The sequence below is a fragment of the Chenopodium album genome, chromosome 2, assembly GCF_948465745.1.
Source record: "Chenopodium album chromosome 2, dcCheAlbu1.1, whole genome shotgun sequence".
NCBI classification, from domain to species: Eukaryota; Viridiplantae; Streptophyta; class Magnoliopsida; order Caryophyllales; family Amaranthaceae; genus Chenopodium; species Chenopodium album.
This window is the reverse complement of record NC_137835.1, coordinates 13268636-13288561: the sequence shown is the minus strand read 5'-3', so window position 1 is coordinate 13288561 and position 19926 is coordinate 13268636. Positions and strand designations below refer to the sequence as shown.

Sequence of the window (19926 nt, the reverse complement as noted above, 5' to 3'; positions counted from 1 at the left end):
AAATTCTGATTTCACCTTCTGACTTCCATTCTCGAATCATATGAAATCGCCTCTGGACATGTTTGACCTTCTGATGTTCTCGTGGCTCTCTAGCCTGAGCAATAGCTCCATTGTTGTCACAATAGAGGTCTATTGGACCCTTGATGGAGGGTACAACACCAAGTTCATCAATGAACTTGCGAATCCAAACTGCCTCCTTGGCTGCCTCAGATGCTGCCAAGTACTCGGCTTCAGTTGAAGAATCAGCGGTTGTGCTTTGCTTTGCACTCTTCCAACTAAACGCTCCTCCATTGAGACAGAATATGTATCCTGATTGAGACTTGAAGTCGTCTCTGTCTGTCTGGAAGCTTGCGTCGGTATATCCCTCAACAACCAATTCATCTTTACCACCATAAACCAGGAATTTATCCTTGTTCCTTTTCATGTACTTTAGAATATTCTTGGCCGCAGTCCAATGCGCCTCTCCTGGGTCTGATTGGTATCGGCTCGTAGCACTTAAGGCATACGATACATCTGGCCTAGTACATATCATGGCATACATGATCGATCCAATAAGCGAAGCATATGGAATTCGACTCATCCTTTCTCGCTCATTAGGTGTCTTTGGACACTGCTTCTTGCTTAAGGTTATGCCATGTGACATGGGTAGGTGCCCTCTCTTGGCTCCTTCCATTTGGAATCGAGCCAGTACCTTATCGATGTAAGTACTCTGACTCATTCCAATCATCCTTTTTGATCTATCCCTATAGATCTTGATGCCTAATATGTACTGAGCCTCTCCCAAGTCTTTTATTAAAAAACATTTCCCGAGCCAAGCCTTTACAGACTCTAGCAATGGAATGCTATTTCCAATGAGCAAAATGTCATCGACATATAAGACTAGGAAGGCGATGTCACTCCCACTGACCTTCTTGTAGACACAAGACTCATCTGGATTCTTGATAAAACCAAACTTACTGATGGCTTCATCAAATCGCAGATTCCAACTTCTGCTTGCTTGCTTTAATCCATAAATGGACTTCTTAAGCTTTCATACCTTCTTAGGATTATTCTGGTCGACAAAACCTTCAGGTTGTGTCATATACACAGTTTCTTCCAAAATCCCATTGAGGAAGGCGGTTTTGACGTCCATCTGCCATACTTCATAATTGTAATATGCAGCAATCGCTAGAAGAATTCAAACGGACTTAAGCATAGCAACTGGAGAAAAGGTTTCATCATAATCAACACCGTGAATTTGCCTGTAACCTTTTGCTACCAGCCTTGCTTTGTAAATAAATACATTTCCATCTTTGTCGGTTTTCATCTTGAAAATCCATTTACATCCGATAGGTGTGTAACCTGTGGGTAAATCAACCAAGTCCCATACTTGATTTTCAAACATGGAGTCCATTTCGTATTTCATGGCCTCTTGCCATTTTGCAGAGTCGGGGCTCGTCATAGCTTGCTTGTAGGTTGTCGGCTCATCTCCATCCACTACTAGGATGTCCTGATCTTTGGTTAATACAACACCGAGATATCTGTCAGGTTGAGATCTTGGTCGAGTCGACCTACGTAGGGTAATGGACTTAGCATTTGCATTGTCGGGTTTGCATATTTTGACTTTGACCAATGTCAACAGTTGCTTGGTAAGCACTTTGATTGTCAACTTGTCCTTGTTGCTCGTCCTCTCGAACTTCGTCGAGTTCGATTTTCCTCCCACTTGTCATTTTGGAGAGATGCTCCTTCTCCAAGAAGACACCATCACGAGCAACAAACACTTTGTTCTCGGATTTGTTGTAGAAGTAATACCCTTTGGTTTCTTTTGGATAACCCACAAAGTAAACTTTGTCAGATTTCGGATGAAGTTTGTCAGAAATGAGTTTCTTGACATATGCTTCGCATCCCCAAATCTTGAGAAAAGACAACCTTGGCGGTTTGCTTGTCCATAATTCATATGGAGTCTTTTCCACTGCTTTTGACGGAGCACGATTTAGAGTGAGTGCCGCAGTTAAAAGTGCATGTCCCCAGAAAGAGATTGGAAGTTCACTAAGACCCATAGTAGATCGGACCATGTCTAACAGGGTTCGATTCCTCCTTTCAGATACTCCATTCCATTGAGGAGTTCCCGGAGGTGTCAACTCTGAAAGTATTCCATGTTCTTTCAGATGGTCATCGAACTCTTGGCTCAAATATTCGCTACCTTGATCCGATCGAAGCGCTTTGATTTTCTTGCCGAGTTGGTTTTCAACTTCTTTCTGAAATTCTTTGAATTTATCAAACGATTCAGATTTGTGCGACATTAGATAGACATAACCATATCTACTAAAGTCGTCCGTGAAGGTTATGAAATACCGATAACCACTCCTTGCGGGTGTACTCATTGGTCCACATACATCGGTGTGTATTAGTCCCAACAAGTCACTGGCCCTTTCTCCTAACTTGGAGAATGGTTGCTTTATCATCTTGCCTAATAAACATCCTTCGCAATTCTCAAAGGATTCTAAATCAAATGAGTCAAGAATACCTTCTTGTAGAAGTTTCTTGATGCGTTTGATGTTAATGTGGCCAAGGCGACAATGCCACAAGTAAGTTTGACTAGACTGTGTAGTCTTAGCTTTCTTTGCAGGATTATTAACGTTATAAATTTCCTTGTCTAGTGATAACACATAAAGAACATTTTCTGAATGTGCCGTACCATATAAAACATTATCGAGATAAAATGAACATGTTTGGTCTTTAACTCGAAATTCAAAACCTTTGGCGTCCAACGCCGAAATTGAAATGATGTTTTTGGTAATGTTGGGAACACAATAAACATTGTCAAGTTCCAAAACTAGCCCTGTGGGCAAAGACAAACTAAGAGATCCTATGGAAATAGCACCAATCCTTGCTCCATTTCCTACCCGGAGCTCGATCTCTCCCTTCGCTAGCCTCCTAGTGTTCCTTAGTGCCTGTGAATTGGAACAAAGGTGTGAGCCACATCCGGTATCTAATACCCATGAAGCCGAGCTAGTGAAGTTAAAGTCTATAACGTAAATACCTGATGTAGAAGCAACGGTTTCGTTCTTCTTATCTTCCTTGAATTTGAGGCAGTCTCTCTTCCAATGTCCCTTCTTCTTGCAATAGAAGCATTCGGAATCAGACTTAGAAGATGCTACCTTTTTCTCCTTGTTGTCTTTGGTAGCTTTCGGCTTAGGCGGAAAGTTCTTCTTCCCTTTCCCCTTGAAGCCCTTCTTCCTTTTGCCTGCCCTTTTGAACGGCTTACCCTTCTTAATCATGAGCATATCATGCTTTCCCTCATCCTTGAGCGTCTGCTCAGCTTGCTTCAACATCCCATGAAGCTCGGTGAGGGTTTTCTCCATGCTATGCATGTTGTAGTTCATCTTGAACTGGTCATAGCCTTTGTGAAGGGAATGGAGAATGATGTCAATAGCCATTTCAGTTGAATACCCCGCATCAAGCCTTCCCATGTTCTCAAATAATCCGATCATTTTGAGCACATGTGGGCTGACTGGCTCTCCTTTCTTGAGTTTAGTCTCAAGGATCTGCCTGTGGGTTTCAAACCTTTCAGTTCGAGCCTGCTCTTGAAACATATTCTGTAACTCAGAAATGATCTCATAGGTCGATTCCTTCTCGAAGAAGGTTTTCTGAAGTTCAGGAGACATAGTGGCTAGCATTACGCACTTGACATCCCGATCGGCTACTTGCCATCGGTTAAGGGCCGCTTGAGTTACCTCCTCATTGGGAGCGTCGGGCATTTCCTCATCAAGGACATACTCTTTCTGTTCTTGCATAAGAACGATGCGCAAATTCCTTTGCCAATCAAGGAAATTGGTACCACTCAACTTCTCCTTGTCGAGAATTGAGCGTAATGAAAACTGATTGTTTGGGGTTGAAGACATGATTCTACAATTGAAATAATTTTAATGAAAAACCATTCAAAAATACTTAAATAAGATTGAATTTTATTCATGCAAATTTTCAATACTTATTTGACGTCTTATTCACACGTAAAATTTGTCCCTATTTTGTGAAAATAAGGCGATTCCAAGATCCAAAGAAACAAAGAGTGGTTAAGCATGCTTTGGCTTGTCTTAAACACTCAATCTTCTAGGGTAAGCATTGCCTTGCTAATGGCTCTAAGCCACTCTTGGTTAGACAATCGTCGCATCTAATGCATCTTTGACGATGTATCTCTTTTGCCACGGTATGTGAGGACTCCTCACTCATACCGATGAGTTAAACCAAAACCAACGTGCACACCCGGTGTGCCTTATGCCCCTTGGAGAAGTGATGGCACCTCGCTTTGGCGTAGCCTACCATCACCATCGTCCGGTTAGTAAGTGTTGTTTTGGAAAGGCAAGTTTGACTCAATATTATTAGGGACCTAGGATTTCTATGTTGGTTGATTTAAGTGAACTTAACTAATCATCGCAACATCAAGAAAACCTAAAACATGCATCTAACGAATAATTCACATACATATATATATATAAGCATAAAATATAGAGCGAAATTATAGATGCATATTGGCAACTAGCATGACCCCTTGAAATCTTCATATCTTCAAAAGGTCTTCATTTGCAATTCAAGGCTTTGTCTTCCAAGATACGCCGTCTTCAAGACTTAACCAAACTATGCAAAAACTAGTGTCTACAACTAGGAATAATCTAAATATTAAAGTACAAAAATACTTAACGGTGCGTAGACCGTATTTAGATTTACAAAAATACATAACGGCACGTAGTCCGTATTTTCTATCCTAGTCGGGTCCCACTAGTTGCCATTTCATAAAACCTGTGAGAGAGAATATATATATTCCATTCATCCATTCACTGTTTGTGAATGGCCCATGCAATGTACAAATTTAAAACAAAGTAAAAATGCATTTAAACAACGCGCGCACTAGTAACTAATCTAGGTGGTTAATCCGATTAACACGCCTAATTAAAACTAGTCAAAGTTGTTTAACCGATTATATAATTTACGTCATTAATAATTGAAGCTCCCACTAAATTCCGCATTTCCTTAATTAATCTAATTAATTAAGTCGGTAGCACCCAAACTTGTCAAAATGAAAATTTTGCCAATGCCGCTCAAAAAACCGAGGCCTAGCCTCCCAAAATTTTAATTAAAATAAACAAAATTAATTAAAATAAATAAACGGCAAAATAATTAACATCAAGCCTACTACGGCTAGCCACCTCACCGCACCAAGAATACGCACACGCCAAGACCACGAACACAAGGCCCACGGCACACGGCCGCGAGCTTCTGCCACGGCACAGCCGCGCGTGGCTGCTGCAGCCCGCGTGCTGCTGCCGCGCGTGTGCTGCTGCCGTGCGTGGCTTCTGCCGCGCGTGTGGCCGCAAGCAAGGCGGCGCTGCCACCTTGGCAGCCACATATGGGTTGTTGTGCAGCCCGGCTCGCCAAGGTGATGCATTGCCTCGTTTTGCGTGCCACGGCCTCGAGATTTGATCCCTTTTCGCGAGACAACAATAATTAATTCTAAATTAATTTTAGAACTAATTTAGAGAGCAAAATAAAATTTTAAACAAGTCTAACTTAATAAAATTTTCAAAGTGCAAATAACCAAAATAATTCCAAGAACCATTCTTAATTAAATTGGTTTAGCTTGGTGCAACATAAAATTGAGGCAATTTCTCACTTTCAATTTAATCAATTTAAATTAAACTTGAGAATTTGACAAAGTAAGGGGAAGTTGGAAAAATATGAACTTTAATGTTCATAATGAAAATTCCAACATCTAAATTTTTTGTGAATCCTTGAAAATTATATCTTCCAACATGAAGATAACCAAATTTGTGTCACAAAAATCGAAACTTTATGTTTCCAATCAACTCAAAATGATTAAAACATCAAAGTTTAACACAAAATAACATGGAATTTAGTGGTTTTTAAAGTTTCAATCACTTATCACAAATAAAGATTGAATCTTTAACACTTAGGAAGCCTCAAAAATAACACTTTCACACTAAAAAGCAATTAGTTTGCAATTATGTGAAAATAAATCAACCTTTAAGCATCAAATACTACCAAGTAAGTGTGCTTTAAGGGGACATAAAAATGCAGAAAATAATGCAAATAATCAACCATATAATCAACAATTTATGCCATTAATTTCAAGGTTAGAAAAGACTTAAAATTTTTCGTCAAAAACGAAAAACCCCTTGAAAAAGGCATTTCTGGTAAGAATTTGGCTAAAATCACAGGTCCCTTGGGGGTAAAAACCTTTCCAGAACACGTTTTCCACCCAAAATTCACTAGTCTTGCGCGAAAATCTGGGTTCTGGGCCAAACTCGACATTAAAAACGGGATTAAAATAAATAAAACCGAGCTACTAATCTAATTAGCAACTTAAACCAGAAAATTAAGCCAAAATAAACCTTGAAAAACATGATTATAAAAATAAACGAGCGGGGCTCCGATACCGCTGTTGGGGTTTAGTGAGTCCGACTCACCGTGGAAACAAACCCCGACCCGAGGAACCACTCGCGATAATTAAAATCATAAAGCATAAATAAATAATCACAAAGAAAAGATAACGAATCTTACCCTCGAAGCGAGCTTCGCCCAAAAACCGGGGCTCTTACTTGAAAGCTACGAGCACGTCAAGCGCCGCGCCTCCGACGGTATCCACCCACAAAAGGCGAACACAACTTTAAGGTCCGCTACCTTGGGGTTAACAAGGTCCGACCAAAACCCGAGTGTTATATGAGTTTAAGAGTTTTCCCAAAAATTATGGAATGCTCTTTTTAACTCCCACTCAAGCACATCACTCCAAATGCCAAGGTTGGTATTTATAGAGGAAAGTATGAGTGGGAATTTCTATCCCATCAATGTGGGATCATGAAATTCCACAAATTAATTTAAAGCTAAATTAAATTAAAATTGCAAACTAATAATAAATCTACAAGTGGCATTACCATGTGAGATGGGTTGGTGAGGACCACATGGAGAGTAGGGGACCATACTTGCTCCCCACTCAATGCTCTCCTTGTGCCACATGTCCTCACCCACTTACTCCCATATTCCAAGCTTCCCCTTATTCACGGCCCTATGGCCCGAGCCAATCCACGAGCCAAGCCCGAGCCCGGCCCGAGCCCAACCCGCACCTGGCCCGCACCCAGCCCGCACCAGCTGCTGCTGTGGCGCGGTGCGGCTGCGGCTGCTGTCGTGGTGCGGCTGCTGCTGTGCCTAGCCGCGGTTGGCCGTGGCTGCCAGCACGGTGCGCTAGCTCGTCTTGCCCCTAGCATTCGGATGCTCGGGGCACTCCGATGCTAGGGGTATTTTCGGGAATATGGTCGATTTATTATTATTTTGCGCGTCTCGTCTTTTATCATTTAGACTCGACTTCCGACGATCGGTTTCGACGCTCTAAGCTCGAATTACCGACGTCTTAATATTTAACACTCGGGCGACGAATTAATTTCTTCCGAATTAATTCGTCGAGTTGGTTCGTATATTTTGCTTGAGTGTGACCCGAAGGGTTCAGTCAAGATTAAGCTGTAATATTAATTGTATTAATATTACTAATCGGAAGCGGCCTCCACCCAGGCATTCCGATCACTTGACCTTACTGAATATATTAGCTTTCTAATAATTCTGAACCCGCTATCAGAATAATACACTTGTTTGAAGGACACCATTCCTTTGAATATAGTGGTTCATTCATAAAAGGCACCGACGTACAGGTTCAAGAACAACAAGAGCGCCGACGTACAGGCATAGCGGAAGCAAAGTTCAGGCGAGCTTTTAAAGATCGACAAGCGGAGATCTTCGGTAATTTCCTTGGAAAATTATCGCAACAAATGAGGATATCTTCAAGCGAGGATATCTTCAACGGCATTCCCTATATTGCAGAGAGCTGTCAAAAAACAACTGAAGGTGATTTCAAGCAAAGTTGTCTTCGATCATGTTCCCTTAGACGTGGAAGATGGTCACAAAGCGGGAGAGGATTGTTTCAAGCGAAGCAATCTTCGATAGTATTCCCTTAGACATGGAATATTATCAAAGCGAAGGAGGATCGTTTCAAGCGAAGCAATCTTCAATATTGGAAGCAGTTACAAGCGTAGCGGTTTTCAAGCGAGATGGCATTCTCTTGGCAGGAGGTCATCAAAACAAGGAAGCAGCAGCAAATCGGTTACTTTCAGAGACGTGTACTCGACGGTGCAAGATACGCGTTTCTTAACTCTTTTATCTGTTTAACTAACGCTAGGTTGCAGGTATCAGCGTTACAAGAGTGATTTAGGATCGCATAACGTTCTGAATCATTCTCCGTCCCTATCGCTACATTGACTTTTGTTTTCGAAACTCGCGTTTCTCCAAATTCAGTCAAAGTGGGGGCTTCTGTAGACACCCATTTGTGTCTCCCCAAAACCAAACCCAGTGATGAGTACCTTTCACGTCGAATCATAATCGAATGAAGTGAAAGTGTGGAAAGTTTAGTGTTGCGGATAGTTTTAATTTCTTTTCTCTTCTCTCTGTTTTTGAAAATTTATTTTAAGAAAACAGCAAATCCAGTTTGGTTAGTCCATGATATGGATCCAATAATAGTGTAGTTGGATGGGGCTTGACAAGAGCTTTCCAACGATATATTATAAGCCCAATTCCGATGAATATTGAGGAAGTTATGGCCAAATTACTGAACTGGGCCCGGTTTGAGCCTTATGTGCGGCCCAATGATCTAGAGGAGGGCCTAATATGGATTTATCATTCCTAATGCAATTAGGAATGGTTTTAGTCTTCTAAATTCTTCTTGAAGGTTCTTTTCATTCCTAATTCAATTAGCATTGATAAATTGACTTTTGTTGACTTTTTCAGAGTTTTAATTAGAATCAAAGAACATTTTTGAGGAAAAATACGATTTTATCCTCCTGTACAACAATTTCTATCTGATTTTAAGAAAACGCGTGAATTTCTAAGTCAGCGCCTGAAGCTACGCTTGGCTCCTGGCGCCAAGTTCAGCGTTTGGCGCTAATTCCTGTTTTACGCGTCAGAACTCTGTTTTTTGAAATTTTATCTTTTTGGCTGATTTTCTTTATAAATAACGTCGTAAAAACTCCGTTTTGAATCATCTACAATCATCGACAATCACGAATTTTCACCAACTCTCATCAAGATTTTCTTGATTACTTTCTCTCTCTTTTCTAAACTAGCCTTCTCTCAAATACGCATTCATTAGACTTAGAAACACCTAGCCATATTCGAAGTTGTCTTCGCCCTAGACGTGAAAGGTTTAATTTCTGAGGGTTTGGTCCCAAATCTCTATTTCAATTATTTAATTTAATTGTTTTAATTATTATTTTCCTTGAAGTTACTAACGTGTGTATTTTGTTATTAGAAAGAGATACGAGGCATCAAAGTAAGTATTTTAATGGTTTTTATTGATGTTATGATGTAGAAATCATGTTTAGGTTGTTATTATGATATTCCTAGTATCATGTCTAGGGTAACTTTAATACCAAGTATGATTAAAAGTATGATGCCTTTTATTCTCTTCCTAATATTTATCATGTTAGTATCATGTTAGGATTAAAGCTTTGATCTTTATTGTTTTGTGACATGCTAGGGTTTGTTATTAATCTTGTTAGTATCATGCCTAGGATCTTGCTATTATTATACTTTATTTTTAACATGAACATGATTATGTTAATTATAATTAATTTTATTATTTTAATTATGATTTTAATTGTTATAATTTATGATCGTGATTATTATGATTATGATTATTTTAATTATGATGATTATTTTAATTATGATTATCATTATTTTATGATTTATTATGTTGCTTGATATTTATTGTTATTGCTTGATCACGCCTTTTATGCATGTTTAAAGGGAATTGGTACTTGTAAGCACGCTTAATAAGATAATTAATAATCTTGTTTAGGGTTAATGTGATTATAATTTAAGTGATCGCCAATAATAGTTTATTTGTGCATTTAAATTCAACCAACATAGATAAACAGGTTTAGGGTTAAACCTATTGATTGCATGTTAGTTAGAAAGCGCACATGAATACGATCAGGATAAAGTAGAGGCCTATTATTAGGGCAGGTTCAATCTCTTTTAGGTTGGATTTGTACCTTCATCCCCGAACCCTATTTGGTTCAAGACCTTATTGGAGTTGACGATCTCATGGATCGTTAAGGGGTGTAACCTTCACCTTGTGAACGGTTTATAAGTTCCTAAAACTTGTTGGCGACTCTTTTGCTCTATCTTCTTTCCCTTTGGACGCCACCGTACTTTAGTGTATGATCACAGTGGGGTTCAAGTTTGGGGTAATGCTTGAAATATTCCCTACAGCATGCAAACAAGTATTTGTAAGCAAAATTTCCGCAGTGACATGTCTGTTGAGATTGCTAATGTCTCTGACACCACAAAGGTTTACAAGCTCCGAGACACCCTTCAGAGTAGACCCGCAAAAGATAACTTACTTCCCTTATTGGGTCGTTCCATTATTGAAGGGTCCGTGAGATGGGGATCCGCTGTTCTAAAGATGTATGGTGAATCATGCTTCATCCTAGGCTATCGAGAGTGGACTGAGGACGTTCTCTGTCGCTCGAGGGAAAATCTGAAATCCGCATCAATCTACAATGCTGTCTATGCCTCACTTTACTCCTATGACAAAACTCACATATTTTACGAGCATTGTGTGAGAGTTGGTGTCCTACCACAAACACACTCCATATAGTGGCAGGAGAGTGGTCCATTTCACTGTGGGATTTACACAGAGTTGGTGGCTTACCCATTTATGGGAAAATTTATGATGAGACTGTCCCTCATTTTGCGACCCTAACAGCAACAAATGAGGACAATAAACAGTACATTTAGAAGGCTTGTGAGCATTTGTTTTTTGCTTATCATTGCCTTTACAAAGAATCGGGCTCAAGGAAGGAGGTTCCAGCCAAAGAATGGATTAGATTTTGGTACCAGAAGAAAATTCGCTATGCCGCACCGCCAAAGAGGACAAGATATCTCTCGACTCCTCCGCAATCTACACATGACCCTGACGAAATGTTACCAAACATACCTACGGCGTGGACAAATGAAGAGTTATCCATGTTTGAGCGTTTAGGCCTTCCTGACAACAATAGAAGGGGATAGCCTATACTGCTGCATTCTAGTCTTGTTGGTTATGCGTATTTGTACTTCCACAGTGTGATAGTAGATCGATAAGACCCGCGACATTTGAGATTGCAACCCTGATGGCTTGTGGTAAACCATTCAGCTTGGCAGTTCCTGTCCTGGGAAGCATTTATCATGGTCTGAACAACATTTCGAGATCTCTCAAACCTTCTTATTCTGGTTCATTCTTCCCGGCCCATTACTTGTATAGTTGCCTTGCATACTATTTCGGAACTCATCACAATCTGGATTTAGCTTTCCCAGGCCCTTTAATGACTGTATTCTCGGGCTCCCAAAGTTCAAAGCTTTTTAAGGATAAAGAAGCACGAGATCTGATACATGAAGGGACCGCAGCAAGGGTTGGGTGTACCGTGACGAATAATAACAAGAACATCGCTTTGTTTGATGATGGGAAGCTCGAGATTCCACAGTTTGGCTACCTCATCTCCCTTCGCTCTAGCTACATTCCTGTACGTTCTGGTGACAAATTTTTCATAGAGCCTTACAATCCTCATCGATTTGGTAGACAGTTTGGGTTTTGTCAAGATGTTCCCGGTATGCTTACGCGTGCCATGGATGATCGTCAATCTGTAGGCTATTATGAAGCTCTTCGGCATTGGGACTTGATTTTGTTTTGTGGCAGTAAATCCCGGGTGTTGACTCCTTGTCTTTCCTTGAATTGGCGTGACCTTGTAACTCGGGATTTTCGGTCTTGGTGGTCTAAAGTGACAGTTAATGACCTTAGAGATAAGGTTGACGTTCTTTGCGCAAGTATTGAAACTGATCCCAACAAGTCTAGGAAGAGCCAGGAACATGCTGGTGACACAAGTGCTCCTCGACCGAAGACCAATGCTGATGGTAAAAGGAGTCATGAGCCTCTGTCCAGACAAGGCAACTCTAAATCGATGACGGCTAAAGATGTCAGCCAAGGAGGAAGCTCTAGTGATGGAGAATCTAACTTCAACTACAAGCATAAACGTAGGAGTAAGAGGCGATCAGGCGTTGTTGATGAAGAGGACATCACTTTAAATGATGCAGACTCCTTTGGCGATCTTCAAGATTTTCCTATCGTTCCTACTAACATACCGCTTGTAAGTATTCAATACTTCTTTTTTTTTTTGAATTGATTTTTTTTTTTTAGGATGATCAAGACTTCGAGAGTGTCGCCGCTGAATTCTTAGAGGTTGAAGCTATTTTACATGTACCGAGACCAACTGCTGGCAAGGGGAAAGCAATAAGGATCGCCACGAATAAAGTTAGTGACAATTCTCCCAGTTTACCGAGGAAGGAAATACAGTCTCCTACTCAAAGCCTAAAGTCAGTAGATGGTCCTCATTCTCTTGAGCTTGCCTCCCACGATTTAGAGGTTCGACAATCAGTTGGTGATGACCGTACAGCTTCATCTCAACGTGTTTGCGCTCCTACTATGTCTGCAAACACGTTTCGACCAGGCCCCTTCTCTAGTACTATTTTTGCAGATGCAATAAAGCACGTAGGCGCTCAATACTTGGCAATGTTGCAAGCGTCACCTTATTCGGAGGTACCCAAAAGGTTTGAAGAAGCGTCTATGGTGTATCGAGGTATACAAAACCTCAAGGGTGACCCGGCTCCACTGGAGCGTAAAGTTGAGTCTTATGTTTGTTCAGTCAAATCCTACCTTGCTTTGAAGGAGGCTGCAGCAAAACGACAAAGATCTGAACAAGTAACAAGAGACATACTTGCTCAATCTGAGTTTCTCAAGCAGGCGGAGTCCAACCTTGCTAATGAGCAGAAAAGGCAAGAGCAATTGAAGGAACAAGATGCCTTAGTCACAAAAAGAGTAGAAGACCTTGAAGCTGAATTGACGAAAGCTTGCGAAGAGAAGAATCGCCTAACAGATGACTTGGTGGCTAGCAAAGGATCTATCACATCGATTGAAGAACAAATGAACGCTGCAAAGCAGATTTTGGACGCCTTACATGCAACTCATGTTCTGAGTGCTGATGAGATAGTCCAATTGGAGCAACAGAAAGTTCAACTTCACGAGCTTCAGTCAATGCTCAAACCTTCTGAGTGGATGGATTGAGAATAGACTACCCCTTATTTATTTATTTATTTATTTATTTATTTATGGTTAAGCAGTTGAACAACACTACTTTTTTGACATTTTATTTTATTCATTCTATCATATGGATTTATTTCATTACTATTTTGTCGTACACAGTTTATACTCTTGCGGGCCAGGAGTAGGGATTTTTTTTTTTGTTTAGCCGTACACAGTTTATACTCTTGCGGGCCAGGAGTAGTACAAAGATGATGATTTTTTTTTTTTTTGATGTGGCTGCACTTGATTTTTTTTTTCAAGCTGCCTACGTACTCGCTAAATAAACGGGTTATCTTGCAAGATCAAGCCAACGTAGTTCAAACAATGCTTTTTTTTATTTTTTTTTTATGAGTAGTTTATCCTCTTACTTGGGAGTTTACAAGGCTTTCACTTCATGAATAGTAGCGCTTTAAAAACTTGCCATTAATTGGACCTACGCGCAATCCCTCAACATCAACAATTTTGTATGCTCCATTAGTGTAGACTTCTCGTACCACATAAGGACCATCCCATTTTGATGTGAACTTATTTCCAGTTTTGCGCGAAGTAATGATAGGCCTTCTCACTGCCAGGACCATGTCTCCCACTTGAAAAGAACGAGGTCGAACCTTTTTGTTGAATGCACGTGTCATGCGAGCTTGATAGCATTGCAATTTCTGTTGAGCTTGTAATCTTTTCTCATCAAGTGCTTCAAGCTCAGCCAATCGAAGCTTGTCATTTTCATCACTAGTTATCCTCTTGAATGGCAATTCTTAGTGATGGAATTTGAACTTCTAAGGGTAGGACAGCCTCAACACCATACACCAACGAATATAGGGTAGATTGTGTTGCATTCTTGTATGTCGTCCTATATGCCCAAAGTGCTTCCCCTATCTTTTCATGCCAGTCACGCTTAGACTTTGCAACGACCTTGCTTAGAAGATTACAAAGTGTTTTGTTAATTGCTTCAGCTAGACCATTTGCAGGAGCATTGTACATGGATGACTTATGTTGCGTGGACTTGAACTTTTGGCAAAGGCTATCCATCAAGTTGTTGACGAATGGCTTTCCATTGTCAGTGACAATTCTTTGAGGAATTCCATACCTATAAATGATATGGGTGCGAATGAAATCGACAACATTTTCTTTTTTCACCTCACGAAGGGGAATAGCTTCAGCCCACTTAGAAAAGTAATCAGTGGCAGCCAATATATAAGCGTGAGCACCAGATGACTTTGGTGTGATCGGACCAACCACGTCAAGACCCCATCCCTCGAATGGCCATGATGTCACAGTTGGATGTAGTGGTTCCGGAGGTTGGTGAATGAAGTTTGCATGAAATTGACATGCTTCACACTTTTTAACAAACTCTATGCAATCTTGAACCATTGAGGGCCAATAATACCCCGCCCTTTTGATATGATCATGAAGCTTAGGACCAGATTGATGAGCTCCACAAATCCCTGAATGAAATTCCTCTATTGTTTTGGCTGCCTCTTCATCTTCTAGACATCTCGACCACAGCTTGTCAAAAGATCGTCTATAAATAGTCCCTTTGAAGAGAATAAAACGAGAGGCTCGACGGCGGATTTCTGTTCGATGTCGTGGATCATTAGGCAGCTTTTGGTGATCCAAATAGTCGATGATTGGTTGACGCCAATCTTCTTTGTCAATTTGGCAGACAGTGATCATGTCAACCTCCTCCGCCTTGTCATCTTCAACTTCATATTCTTCAGGTGCAACTACCCAAGGATTGCAAACAGGCACAGACATGGTTTCCTCTGTCCCCAGTGCCAAAGTGGTTGCAAGACCAGCAAGTGCGTCAGTCATCTTGTTGGCACTCCTTGGAACATGGTTTAGCTTGACAATGTCAAACTTGTCAAGCAATCTTGATGCATGTTTGTGATAAGGAATTAAATCCTCTTTCTTGACTTCATATTCGCCTAAAAGTTGACTTATAACGAGTTGCGAATCTCCATAAACATCAAGATCTTGAATTCCCATTTCAACCGCCATTTGAAGACCCATAATAAGAGCTTGGTACTCAGCCATGTTGTTTGAGCACAACTGAGTTAGCACAAATGAGTAAGGTAAAACGTGCTTTTCTGGCGACACAAAGACTACCCCTGCTCCTGCGCCGTCTTGACGAGCAGCCCCATCAAAATACATTTCCCATGGTGGTAGTATTTCGATGTTAAACACATCTTCTTTAGGCAAATCAACGGACATCTCCCATTCAGGTGGTACTGGGTGGTCGGCAGAGAAGTCAGCGATGGCTTGTCCTTTGACAGACTTTTGTGGTACGAAAATTATATCGTACTGTTTGATGTGAACAGCCCATTTAGCTAGTCTTCCTGAAAACACCGGTCTTGAGAGGATGTACTTGATTGGGTCGGCTTTTGAGATGACATGGACTGTATGAGCTTGCATGTAATGCTTCAACTTTTGAATGGCAAAAATTAATGCAAGACAAATTTTTTCAATTGGTGAATAATTTAGCTCAGCACCCACCAACGTTTGACTCAAGTAATAAAGAGCTATCTCCTTGCGATCTTCAATTTCTTAAGCGCACATTGCCCCCAATGATCTTTCTTGAGCAGCTATGTAAAGGATTAGAGGTTTTCCTTTAACTGGTACCCCCAAAATCGGCGGGGAGGACAAATACTTCTTTATATTGTCGAACGCTTTTTGACATGACTCATCCCATTTGAATGGAGCATCCTTTTTCATGAGATGACTAAATGGTTGACATCTGCCTGCAAGATCGGAGATGAACTTCCGAATATATGCAAGGCGCCCTTGGAGACCGCGAAGTTCTTTGAGATTTCGTGGTACAGGCGTTTCTTGAATTGCCTTAATTTTGGTTTGGTCAATTTCAATTCCCCTATGTTTTACGATGAAACCTAAAAATTTTCTTGAGGTAACACCGAACGCACATTTGAGAGGATTCATTTTCAATTGACATTTGCGTAGTCTTTCAAAGATTTTGCGAAGGTTACCTAGGTGATCCTCCCTCTTTTTAGACTTGAACACTAAATCGTCCATGTATCACTCCACGATTTTGTGCATCATATCTTCGAAGATCTTTTGCATTGCACGTTGATATGTGGCCCCGACATTTTTTAAACCAAACGGCATAACTTTGTAGCAAAATATCCCTTTTGGGGTGCGAAACGCCGTGGCTTCTTGATCTTCAGGCGCCATGTGAATTTGATTGTATCCAGCTGTGCAATGCATGAATGACAATGCTTCATGTCCAGTGGTGGCATCGATCATGATTTCTGTGACTGGAAGTGGGAAGTCATCCTTGGGACATGCTTCATTCAAATCGCGGAAGTCCACACAAACTCGCAGTTGCCCATTTTTCTTCCTCACAGGGACAATGTTTGCTATCCATGTAGGGTATTTGACTTCACGAATGAACCCTGCATCGATGAGTTTGTTTACCTCATATTCAATTTCGGGGATCAACTCTAGCTTGAATCGCCTTTGTGATTGCTTTTTTGGACTCACACCTTTTTTAATTGCTAATCGATGGACGGCGACTTTCGGGATAAGACCTGGCATTTCTTTGTAACTCCATGCAAAGACATCTTTGTACTCAGAGAGTAATTTGAAGTACTCTTGATCTTCCGCTTGGGTAAGAAGAGCACTAATGTATATAGGGCGTGGGTCTTCAAGAGTGTCAAGGTTTAACTCTTTTAACTCATCTACTGTTGCTTGCCCCCCGTCTTCAAGTGTCTTGGGAGCTTCATCAGTTTCTAATTCCTCGTCGGGATTTGGCACCTCTGCAGGCGTCACATGGTTCGTGGAAACAATCTCCTTATGTTCCTCTATAGCATGGTCTGACGGATCATTTTGGTTAGTGAAAACCATAGTGCGAACTCTTGCCTTTAAAGGTTGTTTCTCAGTGATATCTATGTCTTGCTTTCTTTTCATGCGAGAGGGAACAACACTTTTCGACTCATCATTTTTCATAACATTGTCTTCCCTTTTCTTTATGCAACTAAAAGCTGACTGCCTTTGTTCTTTTCTAGAGTCATTTGTCATGCCTACGCGGTTAAAGACAGATAATTTTTGTCTTAAGGGTTGCGAAGTTGAAATTTCTTTCACCCTATGGTCACATTCTCCAAGCCTGTCGAACACTGAGACATGATTCCTCATAGTAGATGGTTGAAGTCGATCAAATACAGAAGTTCTGGGTGTGGGAACATCGTTCTCACCTTCACCTTCCTTGAGTTCCTCGGCAGTAATGTACTGTGAGGAAGAAGCGTCTACTTTACGCCATACACCAATTTTGATTGGTTTGGGGCGCTGAAACCCTAGGCCTGCCTTGGATTCTTGATAACTAGAGCCATAGTCAAGCAGCTTCTTCTGAGTATCATTGAGTCCGTTAGGTTTAATGTCTATGACCTTACCCATGGTTGTTGCGTTTTCAAAGTCATATCCTGCCTTTGCCAATAGCTTGTATGCATTTTGGCCGAACTTTGCTTTGTTAAGCTCTTTTGCCTTAGATGACTCTGTTGATAACTTAGAAATTGGGCTTTGCGCACCTTTACCCAATGGTACAGTTGTTTTACTCTTCAAGTTTTGGAAAGTAGTGTCATCAATTGGCTTTGCTACCTTAGCATCAAGGTTAACCTCTCGACACACAAAATGTGATTCTCCCTCCTTGCGACGTGATTTTGGGATGTATCGCAAAATAGGAGTTGACAACTTTGGCTTTTCTTTTATGACGAGCTGAGAGACACTCTTTTCGTCCACTTCTACCTTTTGTTGAGACTTCTCCTCAACATGAGATGTCTTTTTGTCATTTGAAACCAAAGCAATGATCTCCTTAACTTCTCTTTTTCTTGTTGAAAGGACTTGGGAAGGTAGTATCTCACTTGACGCCTCTTCTTCTTCAAAAAACTTGGCGTCAGCAAAGTAAGAATTTGCTTTGCTAAAGGGTTTGACATCCCCATTTATATTCTTTTCGCCTCCACGATAGTACTTGAAACATTGATGGAAAGTCGATGCTACCACACCATTCTCATGCAACCAAGGGCGTCCTAGTAACATTTTGTATGATGTCTTTGTGTCAATCACATGAAAGAGAGTTGATGACGTTAACTCTCCCATTGTGAGTTCTAGGCATATTATGCCTATTGCACGCTGACTGTCAAGGTTAAATCCTTGGATCACTATGCGACTGCTAGAGAGTTCATCCATCTTGATTCCTAACTCTGTCATAGTGGATTTTGGCATGATGTTGACAGCAGATCCACCATCAACTAAAATGCGACTCACTTTTTGTTCGCGGATATACCCTGACACAAACAAGGGTCTATTGTGGGGTTTTGACCCCATCAACAAATCATCATCTGTGAACGCCAAGGCTGTGTTGCACGACACACATTTCGTGGCATCTTCCGCAGGTTCTCCAGCATTTTTCACCTTATCGGCATACAACTCTGGGTGTTGAAGTGCAAGAGATAACTGTTGACACATTTCTGTAGGCAAATGAAAAATTTGCCTCCATCCCATGCGTGAAGGAAGAGCATCCAAGACAGTAGATATTTTTGGATTTACTATCACCTCGGATTGTTGTACAACTGATTTTGTTGATGTATCATCATCAACTTGTTCCTCCTCACTTTCCACAAAGGAAACCATATTCGTCGTAACCACAATAAAGTAGTCTTCCGGGAAATATTCCTCCAAAGTTACAGGAGACAACGGCTCTTGCTCAAGCAAATCAATAGGGAGGACCTTTTGCTTGCTGGCCTTTTTTGCTTTCTTTTTACCCTTTGAATGCTTGGATTTCCTCTTCTTTTGTTGCTTTCTTTTGTGATAAAAAGGTTGTGGTTTAGGATTATGCACTTGTTTCCTTGGCCTTCTCCTAGTCACCAATGTCCACCCTTCGTCATCATCTTCATCTCGGGAATTAACATGTGTTTGGTGTTCAACCTGAGATGAGACTTCGTGTTGAATAGATTGACTCTCAACAAGTATGATCACAGGCTCCAAACTTCCAAATTGTAAAGTTTGAGCCTGAAATGATGGTTCAGTAGCTACCGAGGCATGATTTGATGTCACTAGCTTGTCGACATCTAGCTCGATTGTCCCATCCTTTGCCAATTGCATAATTTTCTCCTTAAGTGTTATACACTTTTCAATAGGATGACTGATCAACCTATGATACGGACGATAATTGGGATTGGATGTCTTGTTCATCTGCTCAGGGCGCTTTGACTCAGGCAACTCGATGATTTTGTTTTCCAGCAATTTGTCTAACATGCCAGACAAGTCAGAGTCTGGGAAAGGGTACTTATTAGCTTGAAGCTCTTTCAAAGTGGGTTTATCTTTCTTGACAAATCTCGAAGATGAACCCTTACTTTCTTCTTTCTTCTTCCCTGAAATTTTGATGGGTGCAGAAGAAGTAGTCACAGACAACATCTCCTTAGTTGAACTTTTGGAGGACTTGTCATTTTTATAATACTCCTTTTTTTCTTTCCTGTCTTCTGAAGCAAGCCCCTTTTTCTTCCTGTTGTAGGTGATCGAGAGTTCCATGTCATGAGCTCTCGTCGCCAACTCTTGAAAAGATCTTGGTTTGATACCCTTTAGGATGTAATGTAGTTCCCAACTCATCCCATTAATGCACATTTATATAGCAGAAGTTTCAGTGAGTCGATCCTTACATTCCAAACTTAGAGCGCACCAGCGGTTGATGTAATCAATGACTGGCTAGC

The 19926-nt window shown here is 40.9% G+C and overlaps 1 protein-coding gene across 1 annotated transcript; it reads right to left on the bottom strand.

Annotated features, from left to right (window-relative positions):
• Positions 1 to 13942: 13942 nt before the first annotated feature.
• On the bottom strand, positions 13943 to 15625 carry LOC145568761 (uncharacterized). The gene has a single exon (XM_081628174.1). It carries the CDS (start codon positions 15623 to 15625, stop codon positions 13943 to 13945), a length of 1683 nt encoding a protein of 560 aa, XP_081484300.1.
• Between the last annotated feature and the right edge of the window lie 4301 nt (positions 15626 to 19926).

Coding starts and splice junctions, on each gene's coding strand:
- LOC145568761 (XM_081628174.1), bottom strand. CDS start 15,625: ATGCAAGCTCATACAGTCCATGTCATCTCAAAAGCCGACCCAATCAAG.